Genomic DNA, 24,742 nt, shown 5'->3' on the forward strand with positions numbered 1-24,742 from the left:
CCTGGTTCGATGGTTCCTTTCTGAAGACCGGCATCCATCACAGGAGGGTCAAACAGCATCCTACGGGCTGCCTTAGCCAAGGGTCCCAAAAAGTGGGACTCTTACCATAAATCCCTGAGTGTCTTCACAGTTCTTGTGGTTCCCACCTTATGAAGGACATAGGACACCGAGCCCCACCTCCTTCAGTTCAGCATTCCTCAGGGAAGGGGATATTTGTGCCAGGGACATGCCGGCATGAAGTCAGATTTGCCAAGAGATTTCCAAGTTGCCAAGAAACTTCAAGAAATTGAAATTTCAAGAAATTGAAATTGAAAAAAATCCAAGAATTTTTTTCTCAGCTCTTTCCTGGAGAGACTTCAGGCTGGCTTGCCTAACACCTATGGTCCTTGGGCCATAAAGGTCTCCATCCAAAGCACAGCTGGAGTTCTACGAGGAATGTGCAAGTCCCAGTAACACTACCAGACTGGTATAACTGGAGCAGATTCACCTGACCTCAGCATAGCAAGGCATCCAGCAGGTGTTCAGAAGGAGGGGGAGCAGGCTACCTCCGATGAACCTTGTTGACGTAATAATTACAAGAGTGGATATTGCCTTCCTAATGACAGCAATTGAAAGTGCAAATACAGCCGCAGCGCATTAAAAATAGCCCACTGCTCCCATGAAGCAGCAGCTGCATTTGAGGACTTTTCCCAGTGCAGAGCTCACAGGACCGCCCCCCCGGCTTTCCTGCCAGCTCCCCACCCCTCTGCTTTGCATTTCAATTATTTTTCCTTCTCTCTCTTGAAATGCAGACTAAAAGATCTGAAAGAAGAAAGATGGAAGGCAATTCCTGTACTGCCTACCAGCCATGCCTGGATTTCTTTGTATTACAGGCGGTCAATTAAAAAGATGTGATATTTTTCTTTTACAGTATTGGGATCCAGCTCGGCAAGCCTTTAATTATCTTTATAGGTGGAGCCAGGACTGGGAGAGGGTGGAAACAGCATCTTTTCTTTCAGTTGATCCATCCCTGAGAGGATTCAGCTCAGGTATTTAGAGCCTAGTGATAAAAAAAAATAGCCCATTTTTGCATGTTTTCCTCCTCATCCCTACCGTAAGACCATTAAGGTTCTGATCTCCTGACTTCCAAAGGACCTAAATGTCACATACATATATAAGCATTTTGTTCATGCTTATAAATAAGTGGGGGCCCCAGCTTGGCCAATGGTCACACCTTATCTAAAATGTGACTTCTTAAATGTTCCTTAGAGCATCTATCCATGGCGTCTGTACCTGACATCCCTGACATGGCTGGTAACCCTCGGCACCAACACCTGCTGGTGCACTTCTGACTGTATTTAATGACATAGCCCAGTGTGACTTTCTATCACCTATTGATTGTACATCTGCCCCTTAGAGACAACACAGAGGTGCCTGTAGGGGAAGATGCTGTGGTCCTTTTCTCCCCGGAGCTCTGGCAGGAATACCCCAGATCTAGATGGCATAGCTCCTTACTCTCCCTGCTTAGATCTTCCTCTAATTCACATTGGACTACCCTATCTCCCCAGCAAGGATGGCTGAACGGGCAGTCTCCTACATGAAACAGAGGAGATGACAATAAAATCTGTTACACTATGTGAAGGATTCACTGAAAGCTGCTGCCTGGGCTGTGCAAGGGCTAGCAGAATAGCACTGGTACTGGTGTTCAGCAGGTGTGGGAATGGGATAATGCATAAAAGCAGGCTCAACCCCCAGTGTATCAGCCCAAAGGAAGAATCCTGACATCTCATTCTTGTTCGGGGTGTCAGAGAACCCAGGGTTATGCTCTCAGGGGAGTCAGTTGTGGGGCCAGAGTGGAGTGAGATATAATTATGGAATAATGCGTGTTCTTCTCCCACCACTCCCCCCTTTCTAAATTAGCTGTCATGTCACTAAAACTGTTTCTGTGTTCCACAATCAGTCCACTTAACGGTAACAAAGCAGTGCAGATCTATCAAACTCACAATGAGCTCCACTAATGACCGCTGAAATTACCAAAGCCATCCTGCTTCCCAGCACCCTGGCCCTATCTCCGCCTCTCTTCAATCATTGTTCTGCCTGGCCCACAGGGAAAGGATTGTGTCAGAGGGCATGTGAGGCCGCATCCAGCCACCTGGCATGTCACCATCATGCCTCAAAAAACTATTCTTCCTGGAGCAAAGTGCTGAGGCTGTCGGGCTTATGCCTCCTTTACTGCGAGGGGGATGCTGGGGAGGGCTCTGGGCAGTTAGTGGAGGTACCAAGGGGAAACCATCAGAGCTAGAGCCAGCAGTGAAATACCAGCAGAGTGCATTGTTCCTGGTTCCTGATTATGCATTTAGCTGCATTGCTAAGCACATCTTTTTTTTTTTTTTCCTTTTTTTTTTTTTGTAACTGCTCCTCGGAAGTGCAATCTCGCTGCTATTCAGATACAATGTGGCTTCTATTCTCTCTCCCAGTTTTAATTATGTGTCCGCCACTGCTTCTTCTCCAAGCTGGCGGGCTCTGAGATTCATAATTTCAGCCTGACACCATAGTAACCACTTAGTTTGATTCAAGACTCTAATGTCATCACTGGCTGGTCTTGAATAGAGCAGGGAGAGAGGGTGTAATTTGAAGGCAGCATCACATAGAAACTGCAATTATTTCTCCCTTTCGGAGGGAAATGTAAACAAAAGGTCATCGCTGGTCAGTGCTCTTCATTTCCATCCACACACACACTGACAAGCTGACTTTTTTGTTTATTATTTATTTCCTCACCCACCCACATGCCTCTACACCAGCACCAGGAGCAGCAGCCAGTGTTGGTTATCACCCCTCCGTAGGGATGTTACTACATCTCTTGGAGAATCCCTCTGGTATTTAAAAATGGCCCCAGACAGCTTGTAAAATCACCTGGGTGTCCCAAGAAGACCCTGAAGAGGGCTGTCTCTATGGGCATGCAGCCTGTCCAGCCCTCTGCAGCCAGATGCTGCAGCAACCAGCACATGCTGATAAACAGTCCTGTCTTCTGGGTTGCCTATCGAGGCAAGGATCAAGGATAGGCAACCCTGTCCTTGCAAGACAGGGGTTTCAAAATCTCTTCTCTCTCTTTTCCCTTTCTTCCATGCAGATCCCATGTAAAATTTCCTATATCTTTCCCCCCAAAGATAAATAAGTGAATCTTTTCTGGAGACCAGACTCCGTGGCTCCAGAGTGACCCCAAGAGCTGTCTTGTCCTCCACCAGCTCAGAGAGCTGCCTCACACTCACTCACACATGCTTAGAACAAAAGAGCCACAGGGCAACAATGCCACCATCAACCCAGTTATTATCCCGTGGACCGTGGTTTGCCATGTCTCTGGACACAGCCTGTCTCTGATCCCACTGGGGACGGCAGAGACACATAAGACGGATATCAGCAAGACAGATGGATGTGTGCACACAGCGAAATGCAATTCACTCGGTAGCATTCGCTGCAAATCCTGCTGCAATAAATGAAGCTCTCCTGCCCTCCCCCAATGGCTCAGTGATAGAAAGGAGTTAAGTGAAAATAAATGCTCATATCAAATCACAGGTATTGATTTTCTGAGCTGGTAAATGAAGGCGCTTTATCTCCGATGGGAGATTGAATGTCTGTGTGCCATGCTTTGCTCCATTTTCATAAAAAGGAAGGCATGGTGGAATTATTTTACCTGGCTTCTCATAAAGTGTAAAGGGAGCAGATTCTCGTGTCAATGACAAGAGGTATCAATCAGGAAAAATGCCATGAAGACAATGGAGCCGTTGAGGATTGTCAATGGAATAACAAGCTTGGGAGGCTGTGCTTGGACATTGACTCGTCCTTCAGCAAATATGGCAGTGTCTTTCCGTGTTTCCATGGTCGCTGTCCCCTGCCAGTAACCTCTTCTCCACAGTTTACTTTTTGTTTGCTAGAAGTTAAGCTTACGTCTACATCATTTAATTCTGCTGGCTGGTTTAAGATGAGAACAAGGGTTTCACTGCTACTTATGCTAGTTTTGAGCTCTAATGAGTTCTGAGCAGGATGTGATATTGAAATTATAGGTACATTACATTTAATAATCTGCAGAAAAACCTTAAAGGGAGTTGTCTTGAGGAGTGGTTTGGAAGATCAAAGCTGACTGATGCAAAGTAATTCATGTAGGCAGGAGAAGTCACACTCTCTAAGGTCCTTTGGAAACGCAACCTCTTTTTGACCGGGTTCATCGACACAGGCATGCCTTGAAATGAAAAAGCTAAACTTCTGCGTCTGAGATCTGCAGATCTGTGTCCAAACCTTCCATCTTATCTGGCAGTTGCCCATCTTATCAGGCAATTTTCTGGCACTAACAGTTCATCTCTGCAGCCGTCCACCCATTTCACTATGCAGCCAGACCTGATTATTTTGCTGTTGATATTTTTTCAAAGTAGAAAAGATCAAACATATAAAAATAGATGCAAAGAAGCAAGTCATTAAAAAGCAGGCCCCATGCCTTTGCAGCAGACATGGGATTCTTCTGGTATAAAACTGTGCTGCTGAGCACATTTTCACTGCCTGCCCTTCTTGGCCATGCACACCAGGCAGACGTGAGAGGATCCAGCTGAACCCCGTGACAGGGAGAAAAGAAACGTCAGGTGGATTTCAGCCAGAAGTGACTTTTGCATGGGGGACATTAAGAGACACTCTGTGTTCCTGACTTGGAGCCTGGCTACTTTTTATATTCCCCCAGTACTAAGCAGACAGACAACTCCTGAGTACAGAATCTCAACTCACGGGGATATAACCACTGATCTTAAACTTTGAGGCTTGTCTGTGTTGATGTGAAGGGACTTGGCATGAAGTTCATAGTTCCAGAGAGGCAATCCACAATGACATGGCCTGAAGCTATTGCTCTCTCCACCCCTAGCCTGGCAATTTCTGCTGACCTCTGAGGGAGCAAAACCCAGCCCAAGCCCATCAGTTCAGTGGAGAAAAGATTGTGTGTCCTGTCATGGATTTCCCAGCACTGATATGGAATAAAAAAAATAGACTGGTTGTTGATGCCAATTTTCACTGCATGGGGACATATATGGAGGACAATAAGAGAAAAAAATGGCTCTTGATTATAAATGGTTCAATCTGAGATGTGCGAAGTGGCAGTATGGGTCTAAAGAAGCAAATTCACACTGCTGGGAAGAAAACCCACAGTACATGGGAAGCATGAACATGACCCTGTAAGGGAATGTTATCCTGATGCTAGGTGGTCTTTGCTGTGCAGTTGCAATGCAGCACTATGATGATAAAAGAAATCATTTTGTGACAGCATCCTCTGAAATTTACTTTATTATTTCCTGGTTATTGTACAGCCCTTCTCAAGGCAGACTGTGAGCATAGTCCAGTAGCTCAGATCTGCTCAGGGAGGTGGTCACTTGAAATAAGTGGGTAGAACAAGACACTCTTTTGTAGATCTCGGTTGAAGCAGTCAAGTCACTTTTGCCAGAGCCATGGGGTAAATAGGTGAGATTTTCTTTTTATTCCCAGTGGGAGGGTTGAACATAAGGCATTAGCATTCTATTTTGGTAGGATTTCTACTTTCATTATGACAATTATTTCAAGTTGCCAAGATTTGTTAACCTCTCTTTGCATCCATTTTTTGGGTGGGTGGTGGGTTAGTTTCGTTGGTTGGTTTATTTTTTTCTTTGAGGGGGAGATTTGTTTTTGTTGTTGTTGTTTGTTTTTGGGGGAGGGTGGAATGAAGGAAGAGGACAGGTTGCTTTTTTTTATTATTCCCCCGCCCACATGTCTAAGGTCTCTTTTCCAATAATGTTCTTAATGCAAGAAGTGGAAATGTTGCCCTGTACAACCTCTCTATAGAGTGCGAACATCAATCCTCTCTTATTAAGCTGAAGCTAAAATGCTCATAGACAAACTGTTAAAAAGAAGAAAGCATCTATGCTGTGGTGGAAAAGGTAAAATGCAGTAATTGTCCAAACCTTTCAAGGAAGAATATCTCAGTAGGGAAGGGAGGACCTTTTTCCTTTCTGTGGCAAATTGCCAGAAGACTCCAGGAAAGCTTACTTCACCAAGAGATATTTATTTTTAGGCACAAAATCACCTTTATCACCCTTCATTTCTGCAAATTTTTTCCAAATGCAGAGAGAAGCAAATACCTTTTGCCACCCAGCTTTGTGCACATGCTATCCCTCTCTAATGTTTCTGCTCTTTTTGAGTACTTTCTGAATCTGATTTATTTGCAGTCTCTGAAAGAAAAAAAAAAAAAAAAGGCAATCCCTGTCATGTCTACGTGGGCAACGAGAACTAGAGCATGTGTAGACATGTAGGGTGGATTAATCTGATTAAATTCAGGCCTCTAAGTCTAAACTAGTCACCCAAAGCTCCTTTCTTACAGTAGACAGACATCTCATCGATATACAGTCAATGGAACCAGAGGTGCAATTTATCTCATTGCAAAGTAGATGCCCAAAGTAGGTCACATGAATCACACCCCTAAGAGCCTATTTCCCCCGTTGACTGAAGAGGGATCCTAGCATGACCAAACCATTTGTAGATACCTTTTTTTTTTCCTGCTGTGCTGTACCCTTGTGACTTTGAGCCATTCTCTGTCTCTGTGGCTCCATTTCCTACACATAGCACTGAAATAATGGTTTCTTCCTTCCCCCTGTTCAGGATAATCTCTTGAACCAAGTGCTAGGAAATAAGGGATGAAGACATAAAAATATGGCCCAGAGAGTTGTTGATCTCTAGACTTTATGCACAACCTTAGCCCAGATAACAATAAACATGAAAGTCTGAAGGTTGGAGAGGTATCTGAACTTGGTCAGGAATAAGAAATGGGTTGACTGGGTATTTCGGTGGGGAAAATGCCTTTTTCCTTTCTCTGCCATGAGATGTTTTAAATGACCTTTAGAAAAAATGCATCTGGGAACTCAAGCAAGACAGCATGAAAACAGAGCTGTGAAATGCACACCAGCCAGCTCAGGTCTAACCAGAAATCTTCCAAAGCAGAATCCAAAAGTCAGGCATGAGATTTTGATGCCTAGTGAAGATAACTTTTTAAAGCATAAGAAAGAAGACTGTTGCAGGCTGAACAAGTCAGCACTTCTCATGAATCCAGAAAGATGGTCTATATATTATTTAAACCATCCAATTTATTGAACAGCTCGAACAGGTTCTCTGTACAGCAGTCAGAGCTGATGAGGGCTCACAGAAAACTTTGCAAAGCATTCTGCTTTCTGCCAGTTCTTCAGCCGCAGGAAGTTTTGCTCCCTTGCCTGGATCATTTGCATGAAGAAAGGTCTTTGCTTCTGTCACCTCTTCCCTGCCTCAGAGCAGAACTTCTGGTGATAGCAACACAGTCACCTGTGCTGCTTCTGAAAGAGGTGCTGTAGAGCTTCATGGCCCTAGGCCAGCACCTTCAGATGCATTGATGACTCTACTGGCAACATCATAGCACAGGTGTATCAGAGAGAGCAGGAAAAGATGAACCTTTAATAACTTCTATTCTGAGATCTGTTGGAACTGGAATAGCAGGCTAGCTAGAAGGCAAGTGCTCCCCTCCACGTGTTTGAAGGGAGAATTTTGTTTTAAATCCTTAGCAGTACCTAGCCAGCAAACTGCCCGTCTGGGCATCAAAATGACGCATCAAAATGCATCAAAAGTCTGCCACAAAATGAGGTCGCAGTCCAGATGTTTCCAAATAAAACCCACACAGGCAGGGCTCTAAGAAGCTGTGAAACTCAGAAGTAAACCAAACTTTCTCACCTTTCAAATAATCTTGGGTCTTAGCATTTCAGCCTATGCTTGGATAAAAATTTGCATCTGTGGTTGAGGTACCTAAACAAGCTTTTCCTTCGTTAGTAGCAATCCTTTGCCTCTCCTGGATTTTCTCACATCTGAGTCACAAAGTGATGTGTTTATATTGGAAATGTGTGTGAGCATATCTTCCCTAACTAGCAGGGGACTGGAGAGAAACAGCTGAACAAGTACATGCTCGTACATGCACAGACACACACACAATGGACCTAACACAGCTAGTTATAAATCTAATAAACTGGCAAGCACTACGATCCTTATGCTGCCCATAAATAATTCACTGCCAAGATGCTTGTAGGAACAGCACCTTCTGGATAGTCCATGGGAAATTCTAACGGGTACCGAGCCCTGCTGACTCTAGTTATTAATCCTGTTTATTGCTGCAGTGCCAAAGGGCCAACACAGAATGAGCCCCCTTTGGGCTAAGAACTGTGTAAACACAGACTCTTGAGTTTAAAAGGACTTTGGGAGGAGAAATCACTGGTATAATGATGTTAGCCCAAGCCCCAGGACTGTCAAGATTCAAAATTTCTTTCCTCTCCAAGAAACAGCAATAGCTTTTAGGCAAAACTCTCTGCTTTATGTTAGAAATAGATGCAAGTTGCTGAGTCTGGAGTCTGACAGGCATGTGAATGTCTCCAGCTCTAAAGGATCTGGATGGGTTGTGCTACTTAGGGTGGTCTCTTTACAGCATAACTTACCCCACTGGGAGAAAGGGGCAGAGAAGAGGGGATATTTTGCCTCTTCCTTCTGGGAATGCTTCGTTTCAGAAATGTAATTACCTTGCCAAAATGTATGTGTTCTCCAAGGGAAGGACTGCTCTGCACTATAAATGTGCAGAAGTCCCAGACCTGGAGGCCTTCCCAGGTTTCTTCACCAAAGCATTTCTAGGGAAGTACAGGGACCAGTTTCTGTGCCCTCCCACACTCTGGGTATGTTTGCCAGAAAGAGCCAGGAAGGAAAACCAGGGGAGCAGGTAGTTTCTGTAGCAGTGGTGGTAGGTGAAACAAACCAGCCTTGTTTCAAGGGGTGGCTGAACGGCCATTAGACCATCACCAGCTTTGAGCAGTGGTCTAAAGGTAAGAATCTAAAATAAAATCCCATTGTCTTGTGAGCCAGCCTGTCCCTTTCCATTGTGATTTCTAAATATGCCTTGGTAGAAACCGAGTTTTCAAAGGATTGTTGTTGAAAACATTCACTTCAAGGGGTCCCTTTTGCTCCCCAGCAAAGAGCAGCGAGATAGGATTCAGCAGAGGCAGCTGTAATCTCCCCTCCACCACTCACTCTATTGCAGCTTAGAAATGGCATTTCAATTGCCTTAGTTGTAAAGAAGGGGAGAGCTACTGCTCTACAAAGCTCTCTGAGATCTACCAGTAAATGCTCCCAGTCAGCACTGATCGATATTATTGATTTTTTTTTTTAAATCCTGAATCACAGTCTTGATTTTTCCAGGGGCATAACTGAGGTGAGGTGGCTCTGTAGCTCCCTGAGCAAGGCCCCTTGCTGTAATTTCTACTGCCATGAAGCACAGAGTGGGTGTTTGGCCTCCTACCTGAACCGCTCACATCATCATAGGCTACCAGATGAGTCCTGCTCATACTCCATCTGCAAAGCGACCTTTTTATGCTTTCCCCCTGCCCATTCGTAATGGAACAGACTGCTTGGGCTGGTTTTACAACAGCTTTCAGAAAGTCAGTAATACTTCCAAGCTTAAGCATGGGGATTGAACGCCCTTGAGGAGACCCCCAGAATTCAGGGTTGGGAGCCTGTTTAGAAGGAAGTTTAATAGGGATGATGGTTCCTCACACAGCAACAGCAGCAGAGGAAAGTAGAGGTACTGGTACCAATGGGCAGGGGGCAGTCACAGGAGCTCTGGTGATCTCAATGTGATGAATAACTCCAGGCTGTGCCTTGAGTCTAATTCTGGGGACTGTGGCTGTGGACTGCAGCCACTGAGGTGAAATTCCCTGAAATTAGACATTTATACATATGTGTATAATACAATCTTGTAAGCCATAAAGCTAAAGTTGGTCCTACCTCTTCCAAGGTGCGTTTCCCCATAATGCTTTAAATGAAGTGTCTCAAATAAGGATTTAATTTAGACTCAATAAGGAGAGTTATTACTCTATAATGAAATAGAAAGTAGTTATTGCAAACACATTTAGTGAGGTTTAAAAGCCTCGTAATAGATATGTAGAAGCTGTGGCCTGGCTAGGAAAGTTCAGTGACTATCTTCTTAATCTTATACAGGTATTTTCTTTTTTGCTCAGTACACAATTACTATTTCATTAAATTTGTATTAAGCAGCAGCTATGGATGGGAAAACGCACCTCATTCTCCAGCATTGGCTGTTATTGCCACCCCTCCAAATGGTTACCAGTAGTGTCATTTGGAGTTAAATTCAGGGCTGCTGCCCCTTCCACAGCCTATTAAATGTACAAAATTGAAGTTGATGTGAGGAACTGGAGACCTGGTAGGATCAGGTTTGGGATGCAAGGTGCTGATTTTTCATAAGGTGCTTAGGAAAGATTTCTGACCTGAAATATGGTCTGAAGCAGCTTTGGTAAGGAGCTGATTTGCTTTGGACCAGGATAGGATTACCTGTGGGGTTGTGCTCAGCTTTGAAGATCCTGTGCACCCAAGAAAAATAGAAGTGGACTTGGTTTGGGTCAGGGAATCTCCCCCAGGACCAAGGGAGCAACAGTATTGGAGAGACGTGATTCCTCTCCCTGTGCTCAGCCACCCACCCCTGGGGCTCACCTTTGGTGCTCTCCCCTCTCTAAACAAAAATGCTGCTTCCAGAGCAGTTCTTGGGGAATCCTGCCTTAGTCTGCTCCTGTTATTTGTAGAAGTTTCTAACACAGAGCTGCTTTCCCCAGGACCTCCCTCCTGCCTGCTAAGCATTAACCACAGCGAGACCATCCCAACCCAGGGCAAAACGAGGAGCTCAGGCCTGAAGGCAGCGGGTGCAATAGAGGATGCAGGTAGAAAGCAGAATCAATGACTTTAAGGGGAGAACTACAATCACACCCCATGCTGTCACAAGAAAGCCATGCCCCAGCTAACAGAGGAAAGAATCACACTCTCTTTCCACCAGCCAATGACTTAAATTGATCTAATGCACGAAGTCATCCTAGCTAATCCTAATTTTATAGGGTCTAATGGCCATCGCTTAGCTGTGATCACACTTTACCCAGTGTGTGAAAGAGACACAGACTGAGTTAAGGTGGATGCGAAGGCAAGTGAGAGATTATCTGCTTTACAGCTGTAGAAAATGAGGCACAAAAGGGGGGGAATAAACCCACCCTGATTGAGTAAGGCAGTCCAGCAGCACATCACAAACTGCACGAACGGATCCTGAGCAATTACAGAGATCTCTGCTCTGTATTGGTTTTAAAGATTGCTCTCCCTGTAATCTGTCTTTTAGGACCTAAATGGCCTGTGACAAAAGGCTTCTGATTAAGCACTCCTTTTGCTTTGTTACACTTCAGGGTGAAACTGGTGCTCCTGAAAATAAAATAACTGAATAAAGATGAGAAGGAGAGCTGGCTGATTGCAAACTCCCAGTGCTGGAGGCTCTTCAACATCAGGTCCACATCAGTCCTGCCACTTCAGCATCCCACAGACCACTCTGAACATGTGTCTTCTCTCACCATTCTCCACCAAATATCCATGTATTGGGACTAATAAAACCCTGCCGGTGTTGTATACGTTGCACTCAAGGCACCCTCACAAGCTCATCCCAGCACAGCAAAGTTCCTTTCCAAAGCTCGCTGAAGTGAGAAGCATCAGAGCAAAATGGGGCATAAAGATTTCTTCGCTTTTGTCTGCTTACAGCATGGTTTCTGCTTAAACAGCAGCCTAAACGATAGCAGTTTTCATCCAGAGAGAGCCTGGATTTAACTCCTTTTTAAATGCACAGGCTACAGTACATACAGCATCACCACGCACCACGCAAAACTCTTCACTTGACGCTTCACACACTTAAATTTTTTGCCTCTCAAGAGTCCTAGTGTCACACAGTCTAAATTAAAGATGTCATCTTATTTTTTTTTTAATAAAACAAGGACTGTCAGGGCTAATTATTGCTTCAAATTTATTGGAACTTTACCCACAACTCATTCTGTGTCAAATACAACATTCTACTCAACCAGAAACAAAACATTTCTTTTATGTTTTGAGAAGCAATTTAAACATCTATAAAGCACCTGAGTGTATTTCTAAACTTAGGTTATTTTTTTCTACTTTGAGAAAATTATTTCAGGTATTCTAAAACTGAACCCATTCATCAGAGCACACAAAGCTGCAAAATTATTTGGCTGACCCATTCCTGCAATTCAACAGAAAATGTTCAGAGTGAATCCCTCCACCTTTACTATGAAATTTATATTGAATTAATTAAATTAATTCTGCATTATATTAAATTTATTTTTCTAGTGGAATTTTACAAAATTTAGAAGGGACCAAAATAAATTTCTTTAAAAATTACCCAATAATTAGCTTTATAGGAACATGGAGGCTGCAGGGGGAACAACCAAATTAAACGGACTGAAATCAACGCTAACAAACACAGCAATGTTTTCTCCACTTGGGGAAAGGGAAGATATAATCCAACAACACGGTGCACAGGGAGCCCATCATCTTTCCCTTTTAGCAAGCCCAGCAGTTGCTGTTACATCAGCACAGACATGCTTTTCAGCCATTACACCTTGTACTGCTCCGCAGACATTTGGCCCTACAGGGCACACACAGCCTTAGCTTACAGCTCTGTTTTTGCTTTCCCATAGGACGGGCGAGACACTGCATTACACAAGTGTGGCACAAGGAAGCTGCATCTCTGCTGACCGATGTGGAAGAGGCTCACCAGGCACACGCGTGGCTGGTATGTGAGAAAATCCTCTTTATTCTGAGATGGCCATCATGCCCCATTAGAGTGGGGAAGTTTGGGTTTTTTTTTGCACATGCCATCCAAACTGTATACAAAATAACACTGGCCAAGGTGGAAGATAACAAGCCCGTACATCTCTCAGGACAGCTTTTGAGAAGGTTTGTTGGCAAATTGGCAGTGGAAAGGAAGCAGCAGAGGGAATTATGTCCCAGGACCCTCGTTCCCAGCATCAGGAACAAGCACTGGGGCCAGCGAGGAGGTAAATGTCACTGTGGTTTGTCGCAAGGAAGAATCAGGATAAAATGCTCAGCTTGCTGAGCAAAGGAAGCAAGCCAGCATGCCATACATAACAGAATTTAGTTATCTTTCTAACTCTGCCACTGAACAAACGAGTCCTGGTTCCCAGGTCACTGAGAGGGGGAAGCTGGGTTGCAGAGCATTGCTGGTGCAACATAGTCATATCATGATCCAGAGAAGAGGTATTTCACAGGCTGGGACAGTCATTTCTCCTTCATTTTGGAGGGAAGTTTTCACAAGCCTTGGATTCATTAGCAGTTCAAAGGTATGTCTGTTTTTCATGACTCCACCAGTTCTTATCCAGGGAGCTGAATGTGAGATTTCGCTACTAAAGTGGTCAGGGTCTGGACCATTTGTTTGTTCAACTGGCTCCTGAATTCATCAGCCAGGCTGGGAGGCCAGAAGTATCCCATTTTGCAGCAGGCCAAGACCATGTACATGATGGGCTAAATCCTACTCTTGTTTTCTCTCTTTTGTATACACCCCAACAAGGAGTAGAAAAGCTCTTCAGGAGTAGCAGGCAAAAGCAGGGGAATATTTGGAAAAAATCCATGATTTTCAAGCTTGTACATTGCTGTTCTGAGGCAGAAAACAAGTGATTCTCCTCCTGGCCCCAGAGCCCTGAAGAGGTGAAAATGTCCCTACAGATATCAGAACTCTCTCCTTCAAGTCTCCAAGAGATATCAAACAGCTGTTTCATTCCTTAAAACAAAAGGGCAGTTGGTGCTCCTGACATGTTAGCCTATAGCTAGATGATTCCTTTCTTGTCTCCTTCCCATGCTTTCTCTTGCAATTCCATCGTCTAATTTTCAAGAGCACGTCCCGTGAACACAATTTTTCCCTTTGACCTCTGCCCCACCCCAGCCCCATCCCTCATTAGAAGCACAACAACATCCAAAGGAAGTGTCCCATGAACAGAAGTGGGAGACAGATGGAGTTTCTCATTTGGGGTGACAGGTTCTCTGGATAATGATTTGAATGAGGGAGATAAACAGCAGTAGGAAACCTGCAGGTTCAGTGGCTCAGGTCCTGTCCTGTCAGCCTTTGAACAAACGGCAAAAGATAGCCACAAAGTGACTGGGAAAAAAAGTCAAATAAAACAGGATGCATGCTTCATTGATAAACTCATTTCTCGAAACTTCAACAAGGTTGAATAAGGTGCGTGTAAACTTGATGTACCCACCATAAATGTTTCCAAAGCTTGTCATCCAGAAGGGCCCAGTAGACAGAAGAAGGAAAGTGGGATATCAATAATGAACTGAGTTGTCAAGTTGGGCCTGCAGAGCACATCTCATGATCCACCTTGTCCAAGGTGTCCAAGTCCCTCTTGCCCTGGGAAGCCGTAGCACAAACCTGTGGATGTTGCAGTCACCAGAGCCCCAGGCTGAGGCATCACAGCCCCCTGAGCCCAGCTCCCCTGCAGAAAACACCTGTGGAGGGCTGACTCCTCGCTCCTTCCAGCGCATAAATGCCTTCAGCCGCACCTCTGGGGAGAAACCAAACTGTCAGCAAAGTAAATTGCTTTTTGGATTGCTTCTTGTCCCAATGTGAGAGCTTCACTTTAGGAGCTGTCGTGGGAAGGGATGGCACGGTTAGGTGAAAACCCCACATCCCAGAGGCGGCTCCAGGGGCTCAATATATTAATAAACCAATACCTTGAGGCTGAGGCAGGAGTGCAGGGCAGCCACTGCTTCTTCAGGAGACTAGTTTTGTGCTGGAGCGGTGGGAGAGAAAGACCTATTTTATACCTAGATAATAATAATAATAATAAAGGGAGACAAATAAATAAATAAATAAAGAGTGCTTGATAAATGCATTATTAGCTGTAGTGGGAGCAATTACAGGAAGAATGGGAAGTGACAGCTGCAGGCCCCAGATAGCCAAGGCACAAAAGGGGAGTTTTAGACAAATGTCCTCCAGATAATGGGTTTGCTTCTTGTCTAGTTTGGGGGAGGGAGCTGGCAGATATGGGAGGCATTAACAGGCTGTGCCACATGTAGGGAACAGAGATGCTGCCGTACCAACTCTCTGCAGGCATAATTTAGCTTTTTTTTTTTCCCCAGTGCATCTGACTTCATATTTGTTTAAAGCAATGTGTCTTCCACTGTCTTCACCCTCTCTGCAGTGAGCTATTCCCATAATGAGAGGGAAAAGAGGGCCCTGGAGTTAACTGCTTTATAAGTTTGTCCATTTTCAGGACTGGAAGCTTAGCTAATAAGATTGTGGGGTGACCTCTGGAAATGGGGTCACAGCCTGTGAGAGAATCTGGGCCGGGCTGCAGTGGAAAGTTGATGTCAGTAACCCCACAGAGACAATCTAGAGACTGCTATCTGGAGGAAGAGGTGCCTTCTTCCAGATATCTCTGGAAGGCTAAGACACAGAGACAATGCAGCTCAACGGGAATCATTCTGCTCTAGACCTTGCACCAAATATCTGGGCCACGGTAGCAGTGAGCTCTCTAAACAAGTTCTTGCCTCCCTGCTGCTCCCACTAAGGATGGAAAAAGCAAACCAAATCACTGCCACTGTTTTCTGCTGGCCAGCTCTATCCAGTGCCTGTGAGTCTGAGATTCAGAGTCCTACCTTTTGCCCTTTCCCTGTGAGGCACACACCTTTTGTTGCTTTAACCCACAGTGCTTTTCCGGTCACACAATAATGAAAGAATTCTGCCATTTCAGGAGCATTGGAAAGCACAGGTGATGGAAGGCAGAGGGAGCGTGACTCCCTGTACAGCAATGTGCTCCACAATAACAGCACGAGAACCAGCTGCAATTTGGTGGGGGTGGTGACACAGAGGTCAGACAAGCTGTATTGTAATTTGCGTCCAGGAAAATGCAACCAGACATGACCAGGCAACAAAGGATCACTCTTCCAGTTATTACGAACAAAGAGCATGCAGCAGGAAATCATAGAGGCCTCTCTACAAGACCCCTGTGCCTTCAGCTTAGCTCCGTCTCAGCCTAATTACGTGGCCTTGTTTGCATTAGTTATTGTCTATGGGATCTCCCATGTCCCCTTCTCGCTGAGTGTCACTCAGAGCCATTAACACAAATTGCACAACCATACTAGGGATTCCCCTAGGGCACACACAAACTTTCCACACCAAATACGATCAGTCCAGCCTGGGGCAACACCCAGGAGGGGAGATTTCAGCTTAAATGGTTAGAAGTTGGAAAAGTTGTAAGTAACAGAAAGTGGGGGTCTAATAATAGGAAGTGTTAGGCAGCCTTAATAGAAAGCACATTACCAGGCTTGTGCTCTGCATATAATGTATCTTCTCCAAGTTAATTGCTCATCAGTTCAGTACATAAACAAAGACTGATGCTGTGACTGTGCAAGCGGCAGGGCTCATTCCCCAGTGAGCTTCTCGCTGCTAAAAGAAAGGCTCACTCCAAACACCACGTCCTACCTGCCCACAATAGCAGAGCGCCGGGGAGAACAGCTGCCTACAAACCCAGGAGGTCCTCCTGGACCTGAGGAGCTGGGGCTCTGTCACCCTGTGAAGGCTGCTCTCTGTCCTGCTGCTGACAAACATGTCCAGCTGAAATAAGGTTACTGCAATGCCTCCTCGTCTTAAATGCATTCCCTTCCTCACTCCCAAGAAGGCTTACAGGTAGCTTTTTGTTTAACTTCAGCTCCTGCCTGGTGTTCTCAAACCCTGCCAGCTTTGTTTTTCCAAAACTAGGTACCTATAGGCACTGGGACAGAAGTACTGACCCTCTTAGTGCTGAATTATGTGAGCAAGGAGGCAGCTGAGGGCAGGGAGCTTCGCAGGGTTTGGATGTGCCCAGGGGACTGGGAGCAAACTCAGCAGCATCTCTGCCTATGTGTAGGAATATGCATAGGTCTAAAGCTGGAGGTCTGACAGGCTCTGAGGCATGAGCAGCCAGTAGGTGGGATGGGTATGGGTTGGAGTGTGATCCAACGGGGCTGTGAGGGGATCATAGGAGTTACTGACAAAAGCAGGAACCTGATGTTTACCAGCCACAGACAGCAAGGTCATGACTTTGCAACTAGCCTCAATGGGTCTCACAGTTTGCACCAAGCCTGTGGTCACCACATAGCACTAAAGGCTGAATTTGGATGGCTTGGTAAACATCATATTAGCATCCCAGTCTGTCCCTACTGGAACAGAGCTCCTTAACGCTTGGCTTGGAAACACTTTCTGAAGCAGCCTTAAGGTTTATCCACGAGAAATGTCTGAAATCTGGGATTCCCAATTGCATGAATGGCTGGTCTCACCTGGAATCATACGGCAGGAGGCGTAATGAAGTGCTGGTCTCTAGCAGCAAATAGGTCTAGACAGATCACCAGGCTGCTTCTAAACAGCGGAGAACGAATGGCCAGAGGTGAAAATTGTCTGCTCTCGGGAGTCCGCTGTTTGCAATCATCTCAGTGCCCAAGAAGGTAGAATAAGTTATCCCATGGCAAAAGATATTCTAATTTGCCTTTGGCTCAGCCTGCAAGACTGTAATCAGTGCTGCTAATCTTTAATAAAAGGGGTTCACAGGAGCCTTTGTTTATAATGACATGGTGGGTGATAGCTCTTTCTTGTTATAATCCCCTCTCAGAAAGCATCTGATGGGGAAAATGTCTCCCCTGACAGTTTGCTTAAATTTTCATTTGCCAAAACGCTGAATAAACTTCTTGTTTGTCTAATGGAACTAGAAAGAATTGTGACACTTTTATTGTTTGTTTACTTCCTCACTAGGGCACCAGCTAAATTGAAGATGTCATCACACAGCACTGAGAATCAAGCTTCTTAATTTAACTGATTGGTTTGCAAACAAGGGTCTCCAAAACACCACTGAGCCACACAGGCTTTGCAGTGACCACAGACTGAAAAACATCAATGAACTACAGGCAGGAGAAGCAATGCAATAGGGAGGTAATCCCAGAAAAGCTGCTGCTTTTACAAGGTATTGCACAGAAGCACTGGTCAAACGGCGTCTGTAAAAGCGGCAGAGAGAAGACAAAGAGTGCAATACATTTTCCTATAAATCCTACATAATTAGCAGCTGCTACTGGATTAATGCTAGCACTAATTCTGAAAGGGGAGGGGGGGTGATTTCTTGCCTGAATTCCCTCTATTATTCACTCTTTTTATTCCCTTACAACCAGGAGGAGAGTTACTCTGGCTTTACACCACACCAAGCGAGGACGGACTGCAGCATTCAGGATGCAGACAGAGGAGCAGTCCTCCATGGATCGGTGAGATTTTCAGACAGATCAAATGTTGAGCTTCAGGTAATTGGCAGAGATCCTTTAATGTCTGAGTTTAACACTCACCTACTAGAAGAGAACACAATTAGGCAATGAGATGTGGAAGAGTCTGAAGTGCCAGGTATAATAATTCAGCTGTAGTAGGCTGTTCAGCAGAAAGCTGAAGGCTGAGAGCTGTCAATTACACCAGGGGTGAATTAATACAACCAAATTCATGCACTGAAGCATCTTATTATTGCTATGATCACATTTTATTATGAAGCAGTTTGGGTGAGGTTATTTTTTTTTAATTTATTTATCTATGTTAATTTTGTACAGAGGCAAATAAGTTATGAGTTGGGAATTGTATTAATTTCACTGCTTGGAAATATTTTAATAGCCGATTAGGTCGCTTGTTAGTTGTGTTCTTTCTTTCTTTCTTTCTTTCTTTCTTTCTTTCTTTCTTTCTTTCTTTCTTTCTTTCTTTCTTTCTCATTATGAAATTAGTGTTACGTACAACAAGCACCATGGGGTAGCAAAGCATAACCCTTCTTGGTCCCCATCCTACACAAAATTTACTAGTAACCCTCCAAACTCAACTTCCACACCAACAGTTCCTTACCTCCCCCATGTGCATTTGAAGGGCTGGCCTCTCTAGGGCAAACAGAAAAGGATTTCATAGTCCAGAGGGAGATCTCCCCATTCTCCCCAAGACAAATAAACTGCATTACTGAAAGCACGAGGAAGCTCAGCAATCAGAATTTAGGATCCAGGAAAACTGTGACTTGAACACATCCAGCAAATAGTGTCACATACAGAGGGCATGGCTGCGCTGCACCATCCCAGCCTGCTGCAAGCAGTGCAGCTCTTGGGGAACCAGACAGGCTGGGGGGAACCACGCAGTTAGGGGAAGGCACTCAAGTGTCTTCTGCTTCTAGGGTAAGGTATCTAACCTGGCTGAAAGTCAACAATATTTAAAGACCAGCTGCCCTGAGATGATACCGAGAAAGGCTTTCCCGTTCCAAGAAAGAGAGATGTCTGGGTATTTGACACTTTTACAACTTGGATTGAAAGTCTCAGGCAGTCTGGAGACATTAATTAGTTATTTATATTGAGAGAACAGGGCTCTAAGGTTTTCCTCCTCCACTTGCATAGCACGGGCGAGGTAAGATTCATGGTCTCACCCCTGCTAGACACCCACCCATGCAAGAGCACCTGGTGCTGGAGCAGCAGGGTGTTCGCCTCGAGAGCCTGGGCACAGCCAAGGAGGGGAAGACTGGCTGAGGACAGCTGGGATATGGCAGATAAAAGTCTCATGCATGGGTAGCCCAAATCTAAATGAAAACACGCTGGATTTACATGGGATTTGGGTAGAACTGGTTTGGGGACAGGCAGAGGGCAGGAAGATGGGATGTGGGCAGATCTAGGCAAGGCAGGAGGTAGGGAAGAGCAGGAGGGAAAAGCATTTAAGTGCCCCAAAGTGAGAGAAAAGGCCACTCCATTGCCTTGGCCACCAATATTTCTGCAAAAGCTCAGCGAATCCAGCTGCTAACATCGGAAGCTCAGAAACTTGGAGGAATACTACAGTAACATTTTTCTTTGGCTTAATTACCGAAATAGACAAATTGGAAATTGGCCCATCATGAAGATAAATAGCAATAAAAAAAAAATGCAGTTGAGAAAACTGTTCCTTCTAAATTATAATTAACCACCCACCGGCAGCTACCTGGCAGAGGTGAGAGGGGAGGCTGCGAGCAGCCCCTCGGCTCGGCCGGCAGCGCTTCCCGTGATGCTCCTCGTTACTGCACCTCTGGGGCACTTAATGCCCCATTTTGCTTTCAGTGCAATTATAAAAGGCCACTTACATTTGCCACCCCCCTTCTTTGTCTCCCCACCCCAAGATCTCTAATAGTCTAAATTATCAGCAAATTGCCTATTTGATAAGGGCAAGCCATTTTGCATTGAGAGCTGAACTATTTCCCACTTCTGGGGGATAATATTAGGCAAATAACAAGCATCATTCTTTTGACATGTACAATTATTTGCCAAGTGTATGTTTGAATAGCCTGCTCCTTTGTGTGACAGGGTCCGTTCCCCATTAGCATACTTGACAGATGAATATGCTGGGTCCTTGTGGAAAACCTGGCAGTAACCATGGTGATTGGGAGACAATGTTTTGAGTGAGGGATGTATTATCAATTTCAACTGGAAGTAAAAAAGTGTATCGCTAACGAGCTGATCTGCAATCCAGGAGAAATACATTGTTCCCAGGTAATTAAGCCAATCTTGGTACCAGTTTTAAACTCACATAAATTAGAGGCAGAGGTATCTACCTATTTTGTTGTTTCTCTCTTTCCCGATGGAGGTTTTTCTCCTTGATTTTTAATTAAAGTTCTCCGTGAAAGAACTGAAATGTGATTTTCTTTGTGCTAAGAAGTTCTGGGGGCAAAGTGGATGGCCAGGACAGTCCCTGTCTTTGGGTGTATTAGGGAGGGGTGAGCAGCTGGCCTTGCTAAACAAGGCTCCCAGGACAGTCTCTCTCTCTTGTCCGCCACCTTTTGGGTTACCCTGGCTTTATTCTGAGCTTTGTTTTTGGAACTGTGGAAGGAGATGTTGCCCTTGTATCACTCCAGAGAAAGCAGGCAGCTAAGCAGTGGCTGTGGACATCTCTTCTGACCTTGCTGAACCTTGCCTTTGATGTCCAGGCTCTGCTAGCTCCTGGGCATGTCACGGCTGTCCCCACTGAGAGGAAGGTGCTGCCCGAGTCCAGAAGAGCCTCACTGATTGCCTCCACTGGCTGCTCCCTGAACAAAATGATGCCCCTCCTGCAACCAGTGGGGCAAACCCCAGTCTTGCAGGGCCAAGGAGAGAGGAAAGAAGAGAGGAGAGCATTTCTATTTGCTGAGCGCAGAGCAGAGGGGGAATGCCTCTTGTCCCCACTTTGGGAAGGTGATTTCACGTCCAGAGGAGCTCTGATGTTTGCACTGGGTCCCAGCCCCTCCTGTGTGCACAGATTTCCTGGTCAGGGTCCTGTGGGAAGAGGCAGACAGACATCACCACCCACTCAGGGCTACCTGGTGCATCGAAAGAGACAGCTCTGGATGCAGCACCGAATCCATCACAGGGAGGAGAGATGTCCTTACGCCTTCATTTGATTAGAGAGGCTGCTCACATGCCTTTCCCCCTTGGGAAAGACAGACTAAATAACCTCTGCATAGCAATGCTTTGCCTCAAATCTTGCCCATTTAAATCTATACAGAATAGGTGAACAGCATCTCCATTTTGTCCTGGTAGTTATTTTTCATCAGCTCTGCCTGGGGATAGATGGACACAAAACCCAGGCAGGGAGCAACAAGACCGGTGTTTTCCTCACGCTCTGCTAAGAGAACCAAGCGACCTGTTTGAAACCCCTGCCCAGTTCCCACGTGGACCCCTTGAATCTCTGTAACACATAACCTCACTTTACTGAAAAAAGGTAGATTACAGAAACAAGGTTACTATTAGCAGTATGATTAGCAACATATTCTCTACAGTCCTTCATTAGCAGGAATGTCCCTGCCTTTTTAGACTCAAATTTGCCCTCATTTTCCACACACCTGGTGCTCTCTTGCTTTTACTATTGTAAAATATTGACATGGAAAAAGCTGAATCAGGTACCTGAGGTCAGAGAAGGTGATTTGCACTGGAGTAATGAATCCTACTGCCTCCCAGAGCTCCCTTTCTTGCTTTTTCCTTGTTCCTGGTTCTTTTTCAGGCAAATGTTTGATTTATTTTTTTTTCCCCCACCCCCAGCCTCTGTTCCCCCCACTCTCCCTGTTTTGGACTTTGGCAGGTTGAGAGCTACAATTAGAGCCAGTGTTTATGGTGCTGGCCATATGGCTCACGATGCAAAACAGCAGCTGCATGGGAATCTCGAGAGGAGCCCTCCCCAAGGTCACGGCGCGCAAGGGAGCACGTGCCCACCCAGGTGGGACACAGGAGCCTGCCACCACTTGATCTATGACCGCGCACGTACCGATCGAGCACCTCTGATGCAAACTAATGCCAGAGCAGCTGTGGAGCACTGATTGTGTTGCAAAGGCGGATGCTTAGCAGAGCATCGGGGACACGGAAACATCAGGGGTTTCTTCCTCCTTCCAGAGACCCGCTGCAAGTTCCTGAAATTAGGACGGAGATGGGCTGAAGTCACCTAGGACCTTACAGTGCCTTAAAAGTAAGCTCTAGGTCAGCACTGGGATGAAGGTTTCCCTTTTACTGGAGGGTCTTCTAGAGGGAATTTATCTGGGTACCACTCATGGAGAGCCACATGAGATGGGGGCTCTCATGGCAGCAAGCATCTTGCTGTCCCAAATCGGGGCACTTTCTGCCCATTCTGTTTCTGCTGTGACCCTCCCCTTTCTGTCCCAAAGATACGTGACAACATGACCACCACTGTGGCCCCTTGTCTGATTGATAGTCTCAGCTGTGTCATCCACAAACACAAGGTAAGAAATCCCATTACTGCAATCACAAATGCATTACACCCATATCTAAAGAGCAGAGATTCATTCCAGATTAGGTAGATTATTTTTTCTTAAGGAGGGACAGTGTTTAAATCACAAATTTGCTATAGAAATAGCTCTGTAAAAAGCAACCTGAACAACTTCTGCACCCAGCTGTCTTTCAGAAAACCTAGCACCAAGCTAGCCAAGCTGGGATTTCCTTTGGCTCTCTTGTGACATTACCAGATATGCTTTTAAAGATGTCACATTCATAAAAGAGCAAGTGTGTGACCTGACTGAAGCAGGCATTTCCCAGGCTGTTTATCACCCTCCAATAAATGAATGAGAGCATTTGATGCTTACAGGCTCTAACCAGCCCAGAAGGGCACTCTCTGGGACTGCACCAGCTTCCCTGCTCTTCCCAGAGAGCAGAAAAGTACATGTCCCAGAGTCTGACACACGGGCCAGTGAGCTGCTCGTCATCGTGCAGGAAGCCAGCTAGCTCTCCATATCGCATCACAGAGCCCATCTCAGAAATGTGTCCATTGCTGCACTTCCAGGATGTCCCCATTTAACAGTGTGGCAACACCACACAGCAGTGTGGGGACTGAGGAAGGCTGCTTGCCTGTCTGAAACCACTGAAAGAAGTTAGTTCAATGCTAGTCTTTCTGCAGGACACGGCCTCCCAGCCCTTGCCAGTCTGACCAGGTCCTGAGGCTTTAAATCTCACCCAAAAAATTTCAGGCAAGATCTTGTCTGCCTGTGTTAAGGATTGCCCCCTAAAACTAAATCTGTATGTGAAGGTGTTGTAGAGGTTTCCCTGCCGACCACTCCAATCCCAAAGTTGTTATCTATAGTACCATATTCAGTCTCCATATGGTGCTCACAAAGAGTAAAAGAAATGTGTACAGGATGGTACATACACAATGTCTCATAATGTTATGCAAAAGGTTTTATCAATGGGTCTTCAGAAGACTAAAACAGATGAAAGGAGGCTGAATCTGCAATAATTAAAGTAAGTAATAGAAATGTTAGGTGAGAGAGCAGGGAGGAAGGAAATAATATTTTGCATTACCTTGTGATGCCCCAATGTCCAGTCACAAAAATAAACAAATAAAACAAGTTCTGGATGGTGGCTAAAAGTGAAGAGAAAGGCAGAGGAGCTGGTGGGGCAGAGGTCTTTTTTGGGATCAGACATTCCCTCTCATGTAGACAGAATGCTTAAACAGTGGACATCTTCCTTTGAGTCTTTAACAACCCCTAATTTAGGTTTTACACTATGTATTGCTATGTACATGGCTGCAGAGAGCAATTGAAACCATCTTAATGAGGTACTTGGGCTCCTTATATAGCCCATGAAGAGAGCTGGTGACTGACAAACAGCTGAGAAAGCCTGGGAGCTATCAGAGCTGCTCTGTAGAAAACACAAAGCACAGCATAGCATGAACTTTTTCCCTTCAGGCAGGAAATAATTGCCTGCCTTCCCAAACCAGGGCACTTCTGTGCCTATGTGTCAGTGGATAGAGAAGTTCTGGGCTAAGCGAAGCAGAAAATAGGAATTAAACATCTCCAAGGTTTGTCAGCGTAAGGATGGAGGCTTTCTGGATTGCTCCCTGGGGTACAAACACCCCTCACACTTTGCTGGCCAACCTCACCCATAGCTGGCTCTGCGACAGTTTGTTAGTGAGAAAACCCAAATCAGGTAGTGAATTCAAGGTCTTGGGGCCAGAATTGCTTGGGACCTCACTGTTACCTGCATCTCCCTGCTCTGAGAGTGACAAACTGGGAGGTGAGGGGAAGAAACGACCAACCTGATTTCCAACTGTGATAACTGTACCTGGTCAAGGTGCCAACCTGGCTGTGTCCCGCAGTGGAGATGCCATTTTGGACTTTCCACGTGTCCTCCTACGAGGCAGGGGCCAAGTACTGCCCAGGTCTGCAAGGCACTCAGCCAGAGTCACGTCCCATCCCACAACAGAGCCTTTTCTGGGCTGCAGCAGCTAACAGTTTCCAGAGAGCTCCAGAGTGAGTGTTACTATTAGACATAGACCTACAGACACATTAAAACGTAATGAAGTGTCTTAATC

The 24,742-nt window shown here is 45.4% G+C and overlaps 1 protein-coding gene across 50 annotated transcripts in view; it reads left to right on the forward strand.

Moving 5' to 3' along the window:
* The window catches only part of LOC308200347 (uncharacterized protein), a 70,999-nt gene that overhangs the window by 41,356 nt on the left and 4,901 nt on the right, over nucleotides 1-24,742 (forward strand). For 6 of the 50 annotated variants that reach the window (XR_013955510.1, XR_013955511.1, XR_013955527.1 and 3 more), the window contains exons 2-5: nucleotides 10,668-10,772; nucleotides 12,576-12,670; nucleotides 18,094-18,219; nucleotides 22,584-22,658. Coding sequence is in view for 9 of the 50 variants with exons in the window: in XM_080605963.1 (XP_080462089.1) it covers nucleotides 10,668-10,772; nucleotides 12,576-12,670; nucleotides 18,094-18,219; nucleotides 22,584-22,658 (401 nt within the window). In the remaining 41 variants the exon portion in view is untranslated. The other 44 variants (XR_013955540.1, XR_013955544.1, XR_013955550.1 and 41 more) reach the window with 37 other exon arrangements.

This window comes from Anser brachyrhynchus (assembly GCF_964034855.1).
Source record: "Anser brachyrhynchus genome assembly, chromosome: 10".
NCBI lineage: Eukaryota > Metazoa > Chordata > Aves > Anseriformes > Anatidae > Anser > Anser brachyrhynchus.